Consider the following 21,478-nt stretch of genomic DNA (forward strand, 5'->3'; position numbering starts at 1 on the left):
AATAGATCCATGTGTCGCACCTGTAATAGATCCATGTGTCGCACCTGTAATAGATCCATGTGTCGCACCTGTAATAGATCCATGTGTCGCACCTGTAATAGATCCATGTGTCGCACCTATAATAGATCCATGTGTCGCACCTGTAATATATCCATGTGTCGCACCTGTAATAGATCCATGTGTCGCACCTATAATAGATCCATGTGTCGCACCTATAATAGATCCATGTGTCGCACCTATAATAGATCCATGTGTCGCACCTATAATAGATCCATGTGTCGCACTCGTGAGTTTAAAACACGCCGCTCTCTGTTGCGCTTGAGCTGCTTCAGGAAGAAGCTCCGTGGGAAACGGAGCGCGCGCAACGACTCGTGGCGACAAATCGTTCCGTGCGCTCCGCGCGCATCAGATTCACGTGTTTTAATGAAATATGTAAATTAAACGAAGCAATAAAATAATAATCGAATTATTCAATTAACTCGAATAATCGTTGCAGCCCTACTCAGGTCAGTAATATTTAGTAAAAACCTTGGTCAGAAGCAAAGATTTAAGATTTTAAAGTTTAAGATTTGAACATTCTTGTTTAGTTCGTATGTTTTGGCTCCTTCCATGTTGTAGGCACAGATTTTACCTCGGCACTTAATTTCTTCAATTCTTTAATTGATATCAACTTTGAATGTCACCTTCTTCAATTTACATGCATTATTATGAGACCACACAGCATAAACCACAAACCACGGTGCGGAGGGAAATCGTTTAACCGACAGCCCCATTTCTGGCTCAGGCGATATGCTCTTTAGAGAAATTTAAGTGGGAACAACTTCACCAACTTCGCTTTCAGCCCCTGTAACTCTCCATAAGGTCCGAGATGCTGCTCCTGCTCGGGGCTGAGGGTGCCCTCAGCCCCGAGCGGCGCCCTCAGCCCCAACCGCCGCTCTCAATAAGACAACCCCACAAGCTAATTATACAGTGTTAGCATCATTAGCTTGTGGGGAAGTCCGTGTCCTTCAGTTTTTATCGTTTAGCTCCTTTCTTTCCTTGTTTACTCATGTCACAGCATCTTGCTCCTCGTTTTGTGGGTGAAAAGGAGATTTTAAAAGGCAAATATCAGCAATATGGCGTAGTAGTCACTAGTCAGTCCGCGTTGTACCCAAAAGTCCAAAATTGCCGTTTACAATTAATAAAATGGAAAATCATGATATATGCATGTTAAAAGTTAATACTAAACACCATCTCATCATTTACAAATGTTTTAGCTCCATACCGTCTGGTGCTTCTCCTGTGCTTGTGAGATCTGCTCCTCCAGTTCGTCATGGTCCTGCTGCAGACTGCTCAGACCGTGCACAGTGCGCTCCCTCAGCTTGGACAGGTCGCCAACCAGAGTGTTGAAGAACACGCCCATCTCCTTCATGGCCTCCACCTGAAATGGGAAGGATATATAGCAATGGTGCAACCTATGAACACAGACAGGACTAGAGTTGTGGTGAAACCTTATTGGCCAGTGCCCTTTGCGCCGCCACGGTGCTCCTCAGGGTGTCTCCCAGCTCCTTCACCGCCGTCAGACTCAGTAGCGTGCGGGTGACCAGAACCTCCTCCATGTCCTGCTGGTGCTCCTCCTGCAAACAGAGTTTAACTCACGATATTAGGAAGTGGTGCACCAATAGAAATGTTGGGCCCCGATGTTATGGGAAAAGCTTGGGCTGATAACTGATATTAGGCTGATATTTTCTAAAGATTGTCATTTGGGTAATTTATATCCATATTTGTTTGACTTAAAATGTGTGTTAATCTAATTCCTGTTATTGTACAATAATATTAAAATCCATTTTAAAATGTGTAGAACTAGTTAGAACACATTATACCCTTCTTTGGGGAAAACTAAAATAAAATGCTTCATAGGGCATATGTAAAAACAGGACATGAAAAAGTGTTAAGACCAATTTTTGTTTAATTGTGTGTCAAAGTGTTGATCTGGCTCCTCCTGTAACAGCAGCAGCAATACGGTCTCAAGTCACTCAGAAATCTTAAACTGGTCACACTGAAGTTACCAGGAGTAAACACGTCTAAACTGATTGTTTAGGAGGAAAACTAGTCAAAAAATGCATTTATTGTTATTGCAAGTGAATTCGGCGCGTTAATATTTTATATTTTTTTGTCTAGCTTGGTAATTTCTGGGTCTTTTGACTCAATAAAGTTTTAAGCCGTTGGTCCTGGTGGTGATTTACCAGAACCCGACCTCGACATTAGAAATGGTTGGAAGCTAGAGTAACCACACTTCAAACGCAAATGAGTTGTTAACATACAAAAATGGTGCTGCCTGCCATCATCTCACATGATTCAATTGTAACATCGATGTGCAATAATAATCAATATGCCCCTCACCAGCAGCTGTAGAAGCCCCTCTCGGTGGTGTGCGCACAGGCTCTCCTGCTCCTTTACTTTGTCCCTGCAGCGGCTCACTCCTTCAGACACCACTGTGCCAACTCCACACACAAGAGTCTCCACTGTGGACAGACAACTGTGGAGCGCGGCCTCGTTCTTCTGCACCAGGCCATCTGACAGCAAAGACACACAGCAAAACAAGTCACCCACTGTTCGGGCCATATTTAGAAAGACGGGTGCAAAATTGTGAGTCCAACTTAAAATGAGCACTTGCCATTTTGTGGGGGTGTTGCAGCTACTAGTGCTGCCAAAAAGGCAAATCTGGGACCAAAAATCAGACTTTAAAAGGAGTTAGAAAAATTATGAGTGGTGAGCGAACAGATCTCACACTCTTCCTAAAGGACATTAAAAGGATGTGGAAAGACTGACAGTAATAATTTCGATTGACAGCTTCTGTGAACTGCTACAGTTCAGATGAGATCCAGGCCAGGTAAAGTGTGTTTTAATAACATCATTTTATATGAGCAACTCTACAGTACACAAGTATTTTATGTGTAACTACTCATTACTTCTACCCATGTCAAGCAGGAAGTACAATCATTTTGTACAGGGGTCCAAATCCATATAAATTGCAAAATATTTAATATTTCAAATAGAGATACCTGTTAACATGTGTATTTAGTTGAAAGATCGTTCAAACTGTAGTTTTTCCAGGGTCACCTAAATGTGCTGCCATTAAGAAATTACAGGGACAATTTACACTAAACTGACCATTTTCAGACAAAGGATTTATAGACTGCACGACATTCCCGTTTATTTTAAAACCAAGCAACACTTTAAGAAACTGGTTCATCCTGAGGACAAGATGACCACACAAAAAAAGAGCAATGTAATGTAGTGGCCAGTGGTCTACAACATCCTTTTGAGGCTATGGTCAGGAAATAACTCAGGCCATTCATATACTAATCAGGTACGCATCAGTAACGAGGGGGCTGCAGATAAGAGTTCTATGGCCCATTATAGCAGTTAGGGTAACAAAGATTAGTTTCGGGTGAAACTGAAAAGATTATTGGTGGGGAGGGCTTATGCAGCATACAGTAGACTAAATATCCAAGTTCTCAGACCAGGTCCGCAGATTGAGAATTACTTTTGGATAAGAGTCGAATCATCTTGTTTTTAAAAAACAGTGTTCATGTCGTATATATATATATTTTTTAGGTCTAGTCATCTGGACACTAATTTACACTTCTGGTCCCTGCATCGGTGCAGTCTTCTTCTCTTGGGGTGGGTCAGCTTCAGAGCTGTTCAGAAGAGAGCCCAGTCTGTTGCAGATGGGCTTCTGCAGCCACACAACAGTTACCTGGAGCAGTCTGACAAACTGTTCTCGTGGTGCAGCCCGAGCCATATTCCGCCAAAAGGTGACAAGTTTGCAGCCTTGAGGACACAATCTACACGACCTAAACTCTTTAGCGACTCTCTCCAAAAGCTCCAATTCATGCTCATTGTCATTCAAGAGTTTCTTCCCTCAAACACAAATATAAGTACTTATTATGCTTGCATGTGTGTCCTACACACTATGATAAATCTAAAATTGTCCATGAAAGATGAGCATGTGATTTCATTTTTGTATCGATATTTGTTAAAACTAGGTTCTGATCTGATCCATCTAGTTGCAATACTAATCGATGTTCAAATGAGTACCTTCCAACCCCAGCTGAGACATTTCTAGGCAATACCAATTATATGTTCTTGATGAAAGCATCAGGGGGTTGACCCCATAACACCCTGCTACGCCCCTTCTGAAGCTTGAGAACAAAAGTAAAAACCACAAACATGAGTGTTTTGCACTGACCGATGGTCTGGGAGTAGGAGCCGAGCATGTCCTGGTGTCTGGAGCCCTGCTGCTGCACACACAGCTGGATCTGGTTGAAGGCACCCTCCATCCTCTGGGCAAAGCTCTGCTGGATCTGCTGGTTGTGCTGCTCCACCTGGGACCAAAAAACACACTTTTCATTTCAAATCTCCAATTATAGGGCCACTGTGTAAAGCATTTTGTCCTTTACTCTGCTCAGCAGAGAGGCGACTGAGGGAAGAGTGAAAAGCAACTGAAACCGAGTGAGGTATCAGGAGGTTCTCCACCCATTATCATTAGAATAGCCCAATCAGTGGCCGGCATAGGCTGTCCGTATCGCTGCTTACGAGATTTATAAAAAAAAAAAAAAACACCAATTTCAGCTGAATGAAAGCATAAAATGTTTATCTGAGGCGAGGAGGGATGCACGCTTTCCATTTTCTTATAAGCTCCTATCAGCTCCTATAAACGCTGTTTTGATGCACGGCTGTAGTGACTGAATAAAGAACTATAAGGGTTAGGGTTTTAAAGCCGCCAACGTTGGCTGCTTACCTTAGCTTTTGCAGGTAAACAATCAATCGTTTTCAATCTCAAGCAAAAAGTTGCCAGTTTTCTCCATCAATGAGAACTCAAAGTTAAATAAACCATGTAAAATTAATATTAGTTCATAAATACTGCAGTGTCACTCAGGTTTGCCAAGTATTTATGTGATAAATCCACTATTTTGAAGTTTCTTGTGACCAGTTAACTTGTTTTCACTGTGTAAATATCTCATGTTACAATAAGGTTTATTGACAGGTGCGGCCCATATATTATGTACAAGTTCTATTTTCTTTGTTAAGTTTGTGTTTTTATTCAGGAGCGCTGTATAGCCCGAAAAGTACACTACACAGATATCAAACATACGATTCTGTGAGGACAGCATTATACCTACTAGTGGTACACCAAAGGGAAATCTTAGGCCGATACAGATACCACCACCACATGGACTAGGGCTGCAGCTATCGATTCTTTTTGTAATCAATTAATCTATCGATTTTTTTCTTCGATTAATCTATGAATCTGTAAAACAATGTGTACATTCCGTAAACCATTTAAAAGCATATTAAATCGTTTTTTTAAATAAACGTTATAGTTCATTGTAATAAACAACAAATTGAGTTTCTGCCTTAAAAAAAAAATATATATATTCTTAATTTCACATAAGTTTGTCCCAAAACAGCAACATTTCACTTCACCAGTCCAAAGTGTTCTGTTTGTATATAAAGAATATATATAAAGGGCTAATTAACTTGTCACCAGACTGTTTATAACAGTTACAGTATGAATTAATTTGCGTTTCTGTCACATAATTTAAAATAAGACATTTGTTTGTAAAACATTGTGTGTGGGACCAGTGTTGCTGGTGTTTGGAGCGGTGGCTCTACATTTTGTCACTTTACGGCGTTGTCTCCGTGTCATCGCGGACTTTCTGTTTCACATCAGATTATTATAACATAGTCGCGGTCCTCCTGCTGTTTCAAGGCGCCGCAGAGGAGCGTGTGGCATGTTTTAAACGTACCAGTGTGACAGGGAAGCAGAGTGTGGAGCGGGGTCGCACCTGTAATAGATCCATGTGTCGCACCTGTAATAGATCCATGTGTCGCACCTGTAATAGATCCATGTGTCGCACCTGTAATAGATCCATGTGTCGCACCTGTAATAGATCCATGTGTCGCACCTGTAATAGATCCATGTGTCGCACCTGTAATAGATCCATGTGTCGCACCTGTAATAGATCCATGTGTCGCACCTGTAATAGATCCATGTGTCGCACCTATAATAGATCCATGTGTCGCACCTGTAATAGATCCATGTGTCGCACCTGTAATAGATCCATGTGTCGCACCTGTAATAGATCCACGTGTCGCACCTGTAATAGATCCACGTGTCGCACCTGTAATAGATCCACGTGTCGCACCTGTAATAGATCCATGTGTCGCACCTATAATAGATCCATGTGTCTCACCTATAATAGATTCATGTGTCGCACCTATAATAGATCCATGTGTCGCACCTGTAATAGATTCATGTGTCGCACCTATAATAGATCCATGTGTCGCACCTATAATAGATCCATGTGTCGCACCTATAATAGATCCATGTGTCGCACCTATAATAGATCCATGTGTCGCACTCGTGAGTTTAAAACACGCCGCTCTCTCTGTTGTGCTTCAGCTGCTTCAGGAAGAAGCTCCGTGGGAAACAAAAGCGCCACAAGTCGTTCAGTGCGCTCCGAGCGCCACAGATTCACGTGTTTAATAAAATATGTAAATTAAACGAAGCATCGAGGCAATAAAATAATAAAAGCATTTTTGTAATTAATAATTTGAATTATTCGATTAACTCGAATAATCGTTGCAGCCCTAAGATGGACTATTTGAGCCACTCCCCTCAGACAGGAGGCTACGTTCATCCAGACCAGAACCTAATGCCACAAGAACAGTTTCTTCCCTCTGCCATGGGACTCATGAACACTTAACAGCTGCCACTTTTACAATAATTTAAATAAACAATTATCAGGGTTAGAGTCTGAGCACAGACAGTATTTTTTTAATTTACTTGTTTTATATATGTTGCCATCATTATTTATTGTTGTATGTGGCACCTTAACACCAAAGTTCAGTTTGTGAACTTTGTTTGCTGACAATGGCAATAAACAGGGCATCTGTGGGCTTGATTGTGTATTACAACATAAAAGGCAATAAAGTTAATTGGGCAAGATGTCTCACCTCTAGAGGTGTTCGTGCTTAACTGAGTGAAGAAAAGTGTGATCTTGATCTAAATGTTGGATGACCAATTAGCTCTCCAACCTATCTGACTGCAAGATTCTGTTTGAGTTTGACTTGAAGCGCGGTTGAGGGAGTAGTGACCATACTCAGAGTTAAGAATTGAAGTGTATCCTGCATCCGAGGCAAGTTTTGAGAGTAGTATACATATACACATACATCTAGAATGACTCAAAAAAAATAAATCTCTTAACCTTTTTCTTCCTGTCCAGCTTGTCGTGCAGCCCTGACACGTCATTGGTGCTGGCATCCACAGTGTTCAGCAACTGAGAAAAAAACAAAACCAAATCAGCTTAAACTGGAGACAAATGAAAAAGAAAACACTGGTAAAAAAAATAAATTGTTATGTATAGAAGAACCAATCAAAAAAGGGAATAAATATACATTTTTACTCATTGATCATCAAAATGATACAAAGATAAGTTTAAATTCTTTCGTGCCAAGAAAAAGTTGCAGGTATAAATGACATATAGGACGTATAAATGAAAAAAAAATGCATTACAAAAACCTGGTTTACATAAAATCAAGAAATCAATCTTCTAAATCATTAACTTCTGTACAATACATTTTATGTTTGCAAAGATATTTAAACTTATCTTGAGATTATAGATTACAAATAAACGAGCAATGTGGAAGAATTTAGGTATTATTCCATTGACTCCTAAAAATGTAACTACTAATAAACAAGCAGGAGTCGACTCAACACAATGGTGGTATAATCAGACTTGGTACCTGTCCGGCTGTATTGTAGAGTGACTCATGTGCCACAGTGAGCTCGGAACACACAAGCTCCTCCTGGTTCAACTTCTCCTTGGTCTGCTCCAGGTGTTTGCTGGTCTCCTCAAGCCTGACAGACACACAGACATTATATTTGACCTATAGTGTTCTGGTCCTAGACTTCAAATGAAAGCTCTACCTCTGCTGCTGTTGGTCCAGGTCCACAGCGCACTGCTCCAGTTTGGTCTTGCTGTCCACAAACAGCTCAATGATCTGCATAGAAGGAGGAGAAAAGTATTTATTTTAAAAGCTCAACTCTCATTGCTCTGCTCTTTGAAAAAAGAACTCATTTTACTATGCCTCCCATTGATAAAGCCTGCATGTCAATGGAAATAGTCTTTTTTAGTTTAATTTTTTTTAATTAAATTTACCGTTTGTTGGTATAATTTTTATATTCAATCAATAGCTGTTGTCTTTCTGTAAATCCTCTATTAGGAGGATGTGCATGTGCTATGGATATACACTAACTTAGAAGACTTTAGATAATACATCAAGGTGCCCTCAATTTTTATACATATTAAATAATAATTATCAATCAAATCAATTGGATTTATCACCCAGCCAACATATATGGGAGCAATAACATTTTGAACAGTTAAAAAAAAAAGATCGAAACACCAGTTTTTTTCTGCTAATAGTAAGATGTTGCTTGAATTTTTTACTTGCAGAGGAAATATTTTCATTTAAAAACCTGCATAATGGAATCTTGCAAGTTGAGACTATTCAAATTGTGAATTCAATTGAAAGACAATCCCAAATTATATTATGGAGGTGACAAAAGAGTAAAAGAAAAGATGAACAAGACAACCCACCTTCTTGATCTCCTCCTCCATGGCAGTGATCTTCTCCGTGTACTCTGCGATCTGCTCCTCATGAGTGTTAATCTGACCCACCATGCTCCTGGACAAATACACAGTGTAGGATTACATTTAAAGTCAATCAAAACCACAGAAATCGCAAGTAAAACCATGGGACGTACTCGTAGTTCTCAGCCGACAGGTAAACCCCGTTCTTGTCTCGGGAGGCTGCCAGGTCTCTCTTAAGCTTCTCGATCTCCTCCGTGTATTCCTACAGACAAAAAACAACTTGCTTTCGAAAAGATTTGACATATGAAGGAGATATGTCATTACATTTGACAGATTGAGCAGGCTGTACCTTGATGAGCGTCCTCTTTGTGAGTTTCTGGTTGACTTCTGGTTTGTTCATGATGTTCTTGGCTCTGCTGGCGTACTCCAGTGTGCTCAATGTTTCCTGTACAAAACATCAGCATGAATGCATGTCATTTTCCTGATTAAAATGCCGTGTAGGTTTCTGGAGAACACACCTCTATGTTGCTCGATGACGGAGAAACCGTGGCTATGATTGAAGTCTTTGTTCGTCCTCCCAGAGAATCTTGGAGTATTCTGGTCAGCTTAGACTCTCTAAGGAAAAAACAAAAAGCATGCTTTAAAAAGTTTATCAGAAAGCAACATTTACAGGTTAAAGATTTGTTATTAACATAGGAAAGCCATTGCTTTTAGAAATATTTTCTAAATGTTGTTGTAGTTTACATTCATTAAAAAAAAAAAAAAAAAGTTATACACAAACAATGCCTTATTTATACATTGAAAAAAAGTGTGCAAATCAGAGATCAGAACAAAATTGTGTGAAGAATCTATATGTAAAACAACAAATAAAATAATTTTAAATAACACACACAAAAAGTCCCCTTACTTTTTGTTAACTACATATTTAGATGTGATGTTTGTAGTTTCTAACTTAAAGGTTGAATGGACGATTTTTTGGCCCAAATCTGAGTCTTATTTCCTCGTGGCGTGGACTGCCGATTTGTCCTGCCACGTATCAATCATAGGATGCACCTACCGCTCACCTGCAGCCCCGTGCGGCTCGTCCCATGAGAGCAGCACGTTTCCGCGTGTCTAAGCGCATGGATCTATTATAATATATAGTTCCCTCAGTGTACGGGACAAACTGAAGACGGAGAAAGACAGTTCGAGCTGACTCAGAAGAAGACGATGCGATGTGATCCGTCGCCCTAATAAACAAACGCAGGTGTGTGTTGTATCAGTCCGCACGGGGGAGTGGCATGCGCACTTCCGCCGAAGTTCTCAAATCGCCCATTGCGCCTTTAAGACATCAAAACGATCACTGAACATTGTACATAAAGAAATGTCTAAATTTGGGAGATTTACACTGCCAGTGAAAAGTTAGTCAAGTTGAAACAATTTCAACCTGGCTCCACATATTAACATCTTATTTAAGAGTAACCAAACGCCTAAATCACTTTTTGGCGCTAAAATGGGCAACCATAAATGGTTAGTTATATCTACACATTCTTTGCATTATTTTGATACCATAGAGCAGGGCTATTCAACATAAGGCCCTGAGGCCAAATCAGGCCCACCAAGTGATTGATCCGGTCCACGACAAATTTTCCAAATATAAAAAAATAATAATCTTGTTTACTGGTTTAATTCTGGGTTAGCACTAGTTAAGACCTGGTTTGGTCTTGGTCAAGTCATTGTTTAGACAGTTTTTTATTCTGGAACAGTTCAGACCTGGTTATTACTAGTCTACAGGCTGAGAAATAGATTTTCAAAGTTAGGGGCCAGGGGGGCCCCCTATCTAAAAAAGTTAGGGCCCCCCCAGCAATTTCAGGGGCCCACAAGCGCGCGCGGCATCGCAGCGTCATAAGAACAAGATAAATGTGTTGTTTTAAACCTCGTTATTAGCATGTAAAACAATTCAAAGTACTTTTATCTTTTAATTGATATGAAGGAAGAGCACAAATACTGAATTCATATAAATCAGAGATCATGATCTTTCAATACTATTTAATTCAATATAATAATGTTTCTTAGATACAAAATAAATACTGTTTACAGCATTTGACACAATCTTCAGTAGCAGATTGGAAGCAAACAAACTTATTTGTGTTAAATGGCACAGACTAAAAGGCTGTATACCGGTAGTTTATGTGCATGAAATCATTACTTGATGCCATTTTAACTTATTACTAATAATAAAATGAAGATTTTGTCCCATAGCTTCCAGCCCTATTGTGAGCTTATGATTAAAATGTTTCAGTCAGTCATTACAGTAACTACAGTAAAGACTAAAAGGTGGAGCTCCAATTGAAACGGAAAATTGTGTCTCATACAAAGCTTTTCAGAAGGCCAGTTTCACCAGAACTGCAGACCAAATCACAGAACCACAGCACGGTGTGTTATACCTGTATGGAATGTGCGGCCTCTTCTCCACCAGTGCAGTGATGACTCTGCCCAGAGTGAGCAGAGACTGGTTGATGTTTCCGGCCTCTCGAGCGCGTTTATCCACTGCTCCAGAACGGCCGATGTTTTCACTGCCTGCAAGATCCACCTACAAATACAAAGAAAAAAGATGGTCTAAAACAGCATTTTCCTTCTGGGGTGGAAGAAATTCAATGATAAAATATAACCTAGATTTGAGTGTATTCCTTAAAGTGAGATTAAGCCAAAGACTGTCTTATTTGAGCAATGTAGGCAAATCCTCTGGTAAGATACGTTGGTGGAGAGCCAGAAAAGAACTGCAGTAGTAAACCACCTGGTCAGGACCAAATCTTGTCCAGTCAATTTAATTTACCACTTGAGACTCGAGCTGTAGAACCATCTCAACGATGATCAGTGGAAAAACGATTGTACCTCCTGACACCAGTAATCCATTTCTGGCGCACAACCAGGGTCTTTGGGACGTTAAATAAAAACAGCCTACCGCGCTCCTCAAGAAGGAGCAACGAGTGTGTGACGTCACTTCAGATGTACTCATAAGGCCGCAGTTATTTTATTACTTGGTTTACGGATTTTCAAATGACATATTGCACAGGCGGACAGAATATAGATATAATTTCCATTAGATGTTTTCTTCCAGGTTTGCCCAAAACGCACCACGGGAGGAGAGGGAGGGGGAGAGACGTGGTGCGCAGGTGAGTGTAACTGTAGATTTAGCGTGTTTTAGACAGACAGAACTGACGCTTAAGTGTGCACCCTCCCCCACCCACCCACCCAGTCACAGCAAAACGCGCTGAAGAAAATGTGGTAAACGGGTTTAAAATGTACTCGCAATACTGACCTAACCATGTGCAATTCCGTCATATGTGCAATTGCTGTTGGAATTCATGTGCAATTACTGTGAAATTCATGTGCAATCTATGTGCTGTCGTGACACATATTCATGTGCAATTACTGTCGTGATCACATGCAATGGTATTTATTTGTCTATGGGAGTTTTTTTTATTTATAGGAGATCTTCTACTGAAAGTGTTTTTCAGACTTCCTATAAGTGATCTGTTCTTCTGTATCTACCTCTGCATCTACCTGTGTTGCACCAATGAAATTTCCCCATGTGGGACAATAAAGGAATATCTTATCTTATCTTATTTGCGATATAAAAGGCGCGCAGCAGACAGAGATGGGTGCACGCGCTCTCCCCGGGACCGCGCGCAGGGACAGGAGTTTGGCGAGAAATAGCTTCACGCGCTCTTGTTTTTTGACTTAATACTGCTTTTTACATTTAAATTAATGCTATTTTGCTTTGTCGGCGGATAATAATTTATTTTATTCATATAGTATAAATCAATATTCTAAGTGCGGCGGATCCGTAAACCAAGTAATAATATAACAAAGGCATGTTTAAATGACAAAAACATATATGCATGTATATTAAGAAAAAGATTTACCAGATTAAGTTTGCCAATCTTCAGCAACTCCTCTCCGTCCAAAGTGATCTCCTTCATGTGGATGGTAACGGAAAACACGGAATGGGAACGACTAAAAAAAGAGCGACAACACCAAACAAAAACATTTCAATACAGGCGTGGTTTCTATAGGACCGTTCTCTAAATACAGGGTAAGCATTAGGACAGGCCTCTTCTTCGCAGCAGTTACCTGGAGTATGCGTTCATCAGTGTGGAGGCAGTCTTCCTCTTGGCTGATCCTCTCTCTAGGATCTGATATACCTCATCCTTATTGTGAACCGTGATCTCCTCTAGGCCCTTGACCACCACTCCACGCTGAAGTCACAAAACGTGAAGACTGGTTACTTTTACCGCTCCCAAACGCTCAGAAACTGCATTAGAAACGTTGGCAACTCAGCATCATAAGACTCATCTAAAGCTTTGAAGGTCTTTTTAAATTAATAAACTAATAACAAGCATTTGGTGTTTAGTGTGAATGGAGCAGCCACATTATTAACAGACTATACACACTATTAAACACAAGGGGGATTTACTAAAGACAATCCGCCTTAGTTTCGTACGGTCAGATACATAAACCTTTATGAAAGAATGTGTGTAAATCCAAACCACACATCACGCAACATAACATCCTCATAATGTGAGGAAAGGTGTGTCCCAACTAAAGTTTGACGCTTTGTTGACAACGAAATCACATGTCAAGGAAATGCTAAATGTTGGAGAAACGATAGCACCCAGGAAGCAAACCACTAGCACATGTTTTGGGACCGTACTGTTGCTCAAAAATATTGGACCGAAATGAAAAAGGCACTGCAGACGATGGACACAATAAATGGATACCTTTGGAACATACTTTTGGAGACAGGAAAAAAGCACAACACAAAGAAATGGCCGACACAAACCTCACCAATGATCAAGGACTGGACTGATGGACGGATATCAGGAAAATGGAAAACTGATACTTTGGACTAAATGGACTTGTATGTAGGACATCTTGTCATTTTATTTATGTTATGTCATACTGTGCTGTTTGTGTTAATATGATCGTTTATTATTATTTTTTAGTCTTGCTCTGGTCGGTGGCTTTGTTTGCATTTCAATTATTGAATATATATTATTTCATTAATTTATAAAATCAGTCAAAGTCTGTCAAAATAAAGACTTAAGGCAAAACTGACTAAATCAAGCTAATTTCGACTGAAGACCTTGATGTTATATCCATATACAGTATTAACATTGCCCTATAGAATATTGCGTCAGCCAATATTGCAATATAAATACTTGACCTGAAGAATTATGATATTGATTAACCCAAATAATCTGGACATTCCCATGCTGCAGTGTTGTAACGTGGTCTTGACCTTGTTGCGCGGGTCGTCAAACAGCTGCAGTCTCTCGTTGGCATCGTCTCCGGGGCTGAGCAAGTCGAACAGCTCCTCGTTGTAGATTTCCAGCAGGGACACTTTGACTGAAAACTCGGTGCCATTCTCCGAGAGCTTCTCAAAGATCTGGTGCAGCGTTCTGGGGATGATGCCTGCCAGCGGGTCCTGAAAGGGAAAGGAAATCAAGCAATGAGGAAATCCATGATGAGTTCACAGCCAAAATGTCATCGTAGAGCAGTCGATAAGGCCATGAACAAAATTCTTAATTCACATTATACCACCATAGCTCTAATAAGTGATGAGCCTACTAGTGACTTAATTTCACTTTTCAATGATTTCACCTCAATTTTATTTTATTCTTAATAGGCTTATCAAAAGTATCAATTCTAAAACTAGATACTCATTTGAAAAAAGGTATAAAATTAGATGGGGAAATTTGAGTAAGGTCTGGGCTGGGCGAATATGGATGTTTCGTTGCCTGCCTCCCCCCCAATATTTGTTTTGTTGCTGTTGGACGCCAATAAACAGAAATTACTGGTACATTATACATCTACAAGAAAGACATTTAAGCTATATTTAACATAAAAAACTAACCAAAAGTTGCACTTTTCATCATACAGGGGCAAACACAGAAGGGGAGTTGTAATATTGATTTCAGACCTAATAACTTTTGAACAAAGGTTAGAATAAAAAAAGATGGCAGATATGTACTGGTAAAAATACTAGGGAATGATTTTTACTCGTACGTGTGAACACGAACACGAACACACACACACGCACGAGAATAGGACTTCAATGGCAGAGACGCACAAGTTAATACGCTTAGAACAGGTTGTTAACAGATTATTATAATTTCTTACTTGTCCTGACATGAGGTATGTTTGTACCAAGTTTCATAAGTCTACAATGAAAAGGCCAATCATTGCCGTAATATATTATGAATTTTGAGGGGGTGCTAGTGACTCATTTTGCAACATAATTTTTGAAGTGTCACATTTTTACTTGTTTTGGCGTCGGCCCCATGTTAATCGATTTGAGGTGGCGCTACTGAGCCATTGTTTAATATTTTATCATATCAAGTGAAACTTTAAATGATAAAGCCGTATGTGTAGAAAACAAAAAGCAGTAGAATGTTATGTAGGCGTCAGAGAGACAGTCCTCAGCTGGTTTAAATCCTATTTATTAGGTACCATTTTGTGAACGTAAACCAGAGCTTCTCACCTTGTTCTAAAGCAACATATGGTGTGCGGCAGTGTTCAGTACTCTTTATATGCTGCCGTTAGGCAACATCAGAAAGCATGGCATGTAAATTTTATCAATGAAACACGAGCAGCTGATCAAGTAGACAGACTTCATGCTTGTGAATATAAAACCAAAGACAACTTATCTGCATCTTAACCCTGAAAAAACTGATTGTCATTGAACTAGGCCCTAAACATCTACGAGACTCTAACCAAGCAGATGGTTCTCCCAGAGGTTATTATAGTTATTAGATAGACTCTTAAATGCTCCGCCATCAGAATATTAACAATTCTAGAATGAACGGTTTCAGTTTTAAATCGGAATAAAAAAATATTAGTTTCTCAAATATGCACAAATAACAGGTTTAAAGGGGAAAAACAATTATGGTTAAAATATCCTAAAAGTCAATTTGGAATAATAAGTCTCCTTTAGATGAACACTGTACATAATATATACGTGTTCTGAACACGTTGGCTTGTAGCAATGGGCGAATTTCCATCCTTTGTCCCACCTTCACACTCAGGCTGAGCAGTAGGACTTTATAAATTCATCAAACATCTACCTAGTCCTTTTGTGCACCAGTTCGCATTATGAATTTGAGCAATGTCACTTCAAAAGAACCATGAACAATATATTATACAAACTAAACAAAGAAACTCATTCACCAGCATACATGGACTATGTTTAAATGCAGTCAATATTCTGGCTAGGTTCAACATTACCTTTCTGAAACATTCGGAATAACCCATTACATGTGTGAGCAAACAGAGCTACATGGTAATTAAAATAAATTGGAAAATCACGACCCAACCGCACGGACAATGTCATAACGCAAATGCCTGTATTTTCTGCTTTTACTTCCTTTATCCAAAGACAATAGCAGCACTAAGTTTACATGCAGTCAAGGACACTGGAGGAAAGGTGTGTCTTGCCCAAGGACATAAAGACCGTATGCACAACCGCGCCACCTGACATTAGGTCCGACTTCACTTTTGTTCACATGCTCTGTAGACTATAGACTACAGTACACACCTCTTCCCAGGTAAACTCTCCGTCTGGGCTGCGCTCCCCCTCCATAGTGAAGGTCTTCCCTGTCCCAGTCTGACCATATCTGGATATGAAACAGAAGAACTGAAGTACTACAGTTTCAAAAGGTAAAAGAAACTCAATATAAAAAGGCCTACTTACGCAAATACAGTACAGTTATATCCCATAATAACCTCATCCAGAATGGGACAGACAACACTGCGGTACACGTCGATCTGCTTGGCCGCTGGAGCAAACACCTAAAAGAAACATGAATCATGAAACATCAGGCATGGTGGTTCCGTGATGTTTTAAACTGTGGGAGGACACATGGGGCTGGGCGATATAGAGAAAACATTTTTATATCTCGATATACACAATATTAACTCTATTATTCATTTGATGCCACTAGAGTGTGACTGAAGCCTATCCCAGTGACATTGGGCCTTAGCTATACAATGTATAACTCAATCAAATCCGACCTAACGACCTGGATTTTTTTTCAGTGTTACCGGGAACACAATTTTTTTTTGCCTTATTCAAGTTATTTCTAAATCTACATGAGGATAATTTTGGTGAAGCCTGTTCTTGAGTAGAACCAAATCAAACATTTCAAAAAAAAAATTGCATAACACCAGTAGTTCCCTTCACTTATAAACTAATATGGCATAATAATTTCCCTATTACTACAAATAAGCTTAATTGACAATTTCATTCCTCTTGTTTATAAGTTGTACACTTGTACAGTTGTACATTTTTACTTTAACATTAGTCAACTGGCTTTTCACAAAATGTATTTATGAGAGTTTTTTTTTTTTAAAGCAGGTGGAAAATAAAAGCACTGTGCTTGATGCTAATAATTTAGCCCAATGGCAAACCTTTATGAGAGAGACGGCTCATACTGTATGCATGTACAGTATGCATGTCCCAGTCCTCCCAGTGAACACAATGTCACTTTACCTGTAGTTTATGACAGTTTCGATGTACCAAAGGGTTGTCAAAAGTATAACAATCAGATACTCAAATACTAAAACTAGACACTTATTTGAACAAGCATCAATTACAACAACAACAAAAACATACACCACTTTACCAGGACAACAGTTTGCAATTTGTGAACCATTTTAGAATAATCTTGGGCTTTATCAGAACCACAACCTTTAATAAATATGGTACTACAATTTGTTGAAAACGTCATCTATATAGTTTAAAGTTTTAGTATTGTGACAACACTAGTACTACTAATCCACTCCAAAGCTAACCAGTGGAAACATGAAAACCTCAGCACCCGCCACCATAAACCAAACAATATAGAAGGTGAAATGTCTTGCTAAAGTACACAACCACAGCATGAACTACCGTCTGCACAACCTTCACTTCTATAAAGATAACTAATGGATAATATACTAGTTGAAGAAGCATACCATGTCAAAGGTGTAAGTCTTCCTGGAGGCCTTGTCATTGGGCCCTCCTGTCTTCACCGTCACCTCTCGTCTGCTCTGGTCACAGTCGATCACACTGTGCGAAGACTTGCGCTCCACGGTGTTGAAAGGCCTGGGGACAAGCAGCAGATTAGATTTCAACAGGTTGAACATATTGTAGCACAGATGACACTTATGGTGTCCATTAAAAACTAAATCAAAATTAATTATTTAAACAATTACTTTTGAGCATTGCAATTTCAGTTTCCATCTCCTTAAATTTGGCACAATCAACAAAGGACTGCTATACTCAATGCACATGTTGGGATGCAATTACTTTTTGATTGTAGGTGAGAAACTGACTATAATTTTACAAGTCAACCAATCATTTCTATTCTAGATTGAAATAAAAGTGGAAATACGGTGACTTCTATATCTGAAAGAGTTTATTTTTTTTTACATTTTGATTAATAATTACTCAATTAAATATGTATGCATAAGTGTATTAAAGTCTGTATAGTCCAGAGAACAATTACCAAAATACAATTATTTCTCATAATTGACTTATCGTCAATACGTACGTCGATAAATCTAACCTTCTTGATGGAGAAAATTTACAATTTAGGAATGTTTTTTAGAGTAAAATTAAATCATAATGCATTATTCTTGTCTTTTAATTTAATAACAGCCCTTTGTAATAAAACCTGTTTTCCTCTCAAATGGTGAGATATATATACACATAGTATGTTTCTGGTCCATCAGGTTTATTTGAATTGGCCACCATTATTCATAACAAAGCAACAGTAGTCACTGTAAAAGTAGGATGTAGTTAAGTGTAAGCGCAGAACATGGGTAAAAACATTTAAACTTTGTTTTTAGGGAATCTCTAATCTTGATGTTGACATATTGTATTAACTGCACATAACTCCACCAAAAGGGAACCTTAAAAGGGAACTATGGTGAATAACATTTCAAGTGAAGTAAAGGCTCTTGATTCTTTAAATTTCTGCAGAAAATCTTTCATTTGTCAGTCCTTACCTGCATCTGACCACCACTTGTATGTTCCTGCCTTTTTCATCTCGTTTCAACCCGTTCCCGTTGTTCGAAGCCATCGCTGCTGCAGACACGTTCGCCGCCTCAAAAAGAGCCTAAAATTCAGCGAATATACATAATATATTAACATATTAAAGCCTGCTCTGCGTCTAAAGTTGAAGACATTTAGCATAACTGACAATTGCCAACACAAATACGCTAGAAAACCAATAGCGATTAGCCTAAAAACACAACAGTTTTGGTTTAAATCGAAATAGACACATACAGAGAAAGCCAAGCTAACCAAGGCTAGCAAATCCGAGCTTCACACAACGCTACTCACCAAATAATGTGAATATTTGCGCTCTCCTGTTGTTTATTTGAAGTCAAATAAATCCTAGTTATTTCGAGAAGTGTCTTCCGTAAGCGCACAGTCTGATCTCAGAAATAAATCCTTGTGGCGCTGCGCAGAAACCTCTCAAATATTCAAATTGTACTTTTAAATTCGCTCCGCCCAATAGCACGCGAGTAACGGGCAAACGTAGACCGCTATTGGATATATTCAGTCACGTGATAGTTTGAGCGCACTGCACCATGGGAAGAAATTACTAGTTTAGCCGCTTACAGATAAAGAAATACACGATACCGACATTGTTACTCGGCGAATTTATGTTGATGGATTCAGGAATCAAATGATTTGTTTGTAGTTTATTCGCAGCGTAAATAACCTGTTACTTAAAATTGCACGTTTTTATTGTTTTTTTACCACTAAATGGCGACATTGCTTCAGACAGACCTAATTCAAGCGCTAAGTCAATTGTGCGTAATAATAATAATTGTGGAGGTCAATGTATTTCTTCATGAGGTCTATGTTTCCTTGATATTCTGTTTTCTGATATTCAATCATGGAAAGTAATGAAGTAAAACACTTCATGCACTTTACTGCACGTGACAGGTTAGACAACACATTTCACTAAAATTTTGTAAACATCATATTTAAGATCTTACTTAACATTTTGCTTAGATGTACCCACATCACAACATACAGGAATAAAAGAATACATTTTAGATCCCTTAGATCTGATTGAATATTTACACAATTGATTGACAGAGGATTGTCCAGGATTTTCTGAAGGGAGGTGCGCATACCAAGAAGAATATGATAGTCAATAGAATAAAGCCAATGAAAGATGAAAGCCCATTATTAAAATGATGTGCATAAATCGAGACATTAAGTTTACTTGTAAAAATCTTTGTAAAAGCCCTATGGCTTTTTTAATTAAATAATTGATTGATTGTGTCATGTAATTTCCGACTTATCTGACTGTTTTTTCTGGTCCAGAGCAGTGTCAATATTTTAAATTATATTTATTTTTCTGGACCAGCTCTATACCCTCCATCGGGTGCTCGAGGGTTCATGGGAGTTTGCTCAACCAGTCCACATGTGCTTTGTGGATCTGGAGAAGGCTTTCGACCGTGTCCCTCAGGGTGTCCTTTGGGGGGTGCTCTGGGAGTACGGGGTCCGGGGCCCGGGGCCCTTGGATGTTGTCCTGATGGCTCCATCAAACCCGGACCTGCAACATGCACTGGGACGGTTTGCAGCCGAGTGTGAAGCGGCTGGGATGAGAATCAGCACCTCCAAATCCGAGGCCATGGTTCTCGACCGGAAAAAGGTGGCTTGCCCTCTTCAGGTGGGTGGGGTGTCCTTGCCCCAAGTGGAGGAGTTCAAGTATCTCGGGGTCTTGTTCACGAGTGAGGGAAGGATGGAGCGTGAGATCGACAGGCGGATCGGTGCAGCGGCTGCAGTGATGCAGTCGCTGCATCGGACCGTTATGGTGAAGGAGGAGCTGAGTCGAAAGGCAAAGCTCTCGATTTACCGGTCGGTCTACGTTCCTACCCTCACCTATGGTCATGAGCTTTGGGTAGTGACCGAAAGAACAAGATTGCGGATACAAGCGGTCGAAATGAGTTTCCTCCGCCGGGTGGCTGGGCGCTCCCTTAGAGATAAGGTGAGGAGCCCGGCCACACGGGGGGAGCTCGGAGTGGAGCTGCTGCTCCTCCACGTCGAGAGGAGCCAGCTGAGGTGGCTCGGGCATCTGTCCCGGATGCCTCCTGGGCGCCTGGGTGTTTCAGACATGTCCCATCGGGAAGAGGTCCCGGGGAAGACCCAGGACACGCTGGAGAGACTATGTCTCTCGGCTGGACTGGGAACGCCTCGGGATCGCCCCGGAGGAGTTGGAGGAAGTGTCTGGGGAGGAAGTCTGGGAGTCCCTGCTCAGACTGCTGCCCCTGCGACCCGGCCCCGGATAAAGCGGAAGAAGATGGATGGATGGATTTCTTTTTCTTCAATGATACAATATGATTAGGGCCTAATGTTCACTCTTCAATTGACTTCAATACTTCAGTCACCTGTCAGTCTAGACCTGTCAGTCTAGTCACCTGTCAGTCTTGTCACCTGTCAGTCTAGTCAAGTCTAGTCTAGAGCAAGGTCTAGACTAGACAAGGTCTAGACAAGGTCTAGTCTAGTCTAGAGCAAGGAGGCAAAAAGAAACTAGGCAATTTAAACTCCAGCTGAATTAGTTAGTTAGGCCTGGAAAGACATTAGGAATCATTTCATACAAATAAGTTTGTGGCAGGTTTGTTATTGTATATTTTCATCTTTTGGTAGATACAATAATTTATTCATCAAATGACGCTTGATTCTGTTCTTCTTTCTCGATGATAGCTAAATTAATATTTGAATTGAAATTTACTAAGGGATGGTAAATATGTGTCTTGAGGATTTTTTATGTTTTTTTTAAATTGTT

General features: G+C 39.8%; 1 protein-coding gene across 1 annotated transcript in view; it reads right to left on the reverse strand.

Moving 5' to 3' along the window:
- kif11 (kinesin family member 11) overlaps positions 1–19,160 on the reverse strand; it is a 36,532-nt gene extending 17,372 nt beyond the window's left edge. The window contains exons 1-20 of the mRNA XM_072436511.1: positions 19,015–19,160; positions 18,678–18,787; positions 17,643–17,772; positions 16,381–16,478; positions 16,225–16,303; positions 13,930–14,115; positions 12,762–12,886; positions 12,554–12,644; positions 11,072–11,217; positions 9,164–9,260; positions 8,995–9,090; positions 8,819–8,907; positions 8,652–8,739; positions 7,979–8,052; positions 7,795–7,909; positions 7,257–7,328; positions 4,235–4,370; positions 2,383–2,555; positions 1,491–1,616; positions 1,265–1,420 (exon numbers count right to left, since the gene is read on the reverse strand). Of these exons, the coding sequence (XP_072292612.1) occupies positions 1,265–1,420; positions 1,491–1,616; positions 2,383–2,555; positions 4,235–4,370; positions 7,257–7,328; positions 7,795–7,909; positions 7,979–8,052; positions 8,652–8,739; positions 8,819–8,907; positions 8,995–9,090; positions 9,164–9,260; positions 11,072–11,217; positions 12,554–12,644; positions 12,762–12,886; positions 13,930–14,115; positions 16,225–16,303; positions 16,381–16,478; positions 17,643–17,772; positions 18,678–18,751 (2,151 nt within the window). The 5' untranslated portion in view covers positions 18,752–18,787; positions 19,015–19,160. The remainder of the gene's footprint in view (positions 1–1,264; positions 1,421–1,490; positions 1,617–2,382; positions 2,556–4,234; positions 4,371–7,256; positions 7,329–7,794; positions 7,910–7,978; positions 8,053–8,651; positions 8,740–8,818; positions 8,908–8,994; positions 9,091–9,163; positions 9,261–11,071; positions 11,218–12,553; positions 12,645–12,761; positions 12,887–13,929; positions 14,116–16,224; positions 16,304–16,380; positions 16,479–17,642; positions 17,773–18,677; positions 18,788–19,014) is intronic.
- Between the last annotated feature and the right edge of the window lie 2,318 nt (positions 19,161–21,478).

Source organism: Eucyclogobius newberryi, unplaced genomic scaffold, assembly GCF_026437365.1.
Source record: "Eucyclogobius newberryi isolate DKJ021-1_F unplaced genomic scaffold, fEucNew1.0.hap1 SCAF_8, whole genome shotgun sequence".
Taxonomy (NCBI): Eukaryota; Metazoa; Chordata; class Actinopteri; order Gobiiformes; family Gobiidae; genus Eucyclogobius; species Eucyclogobius newberryi.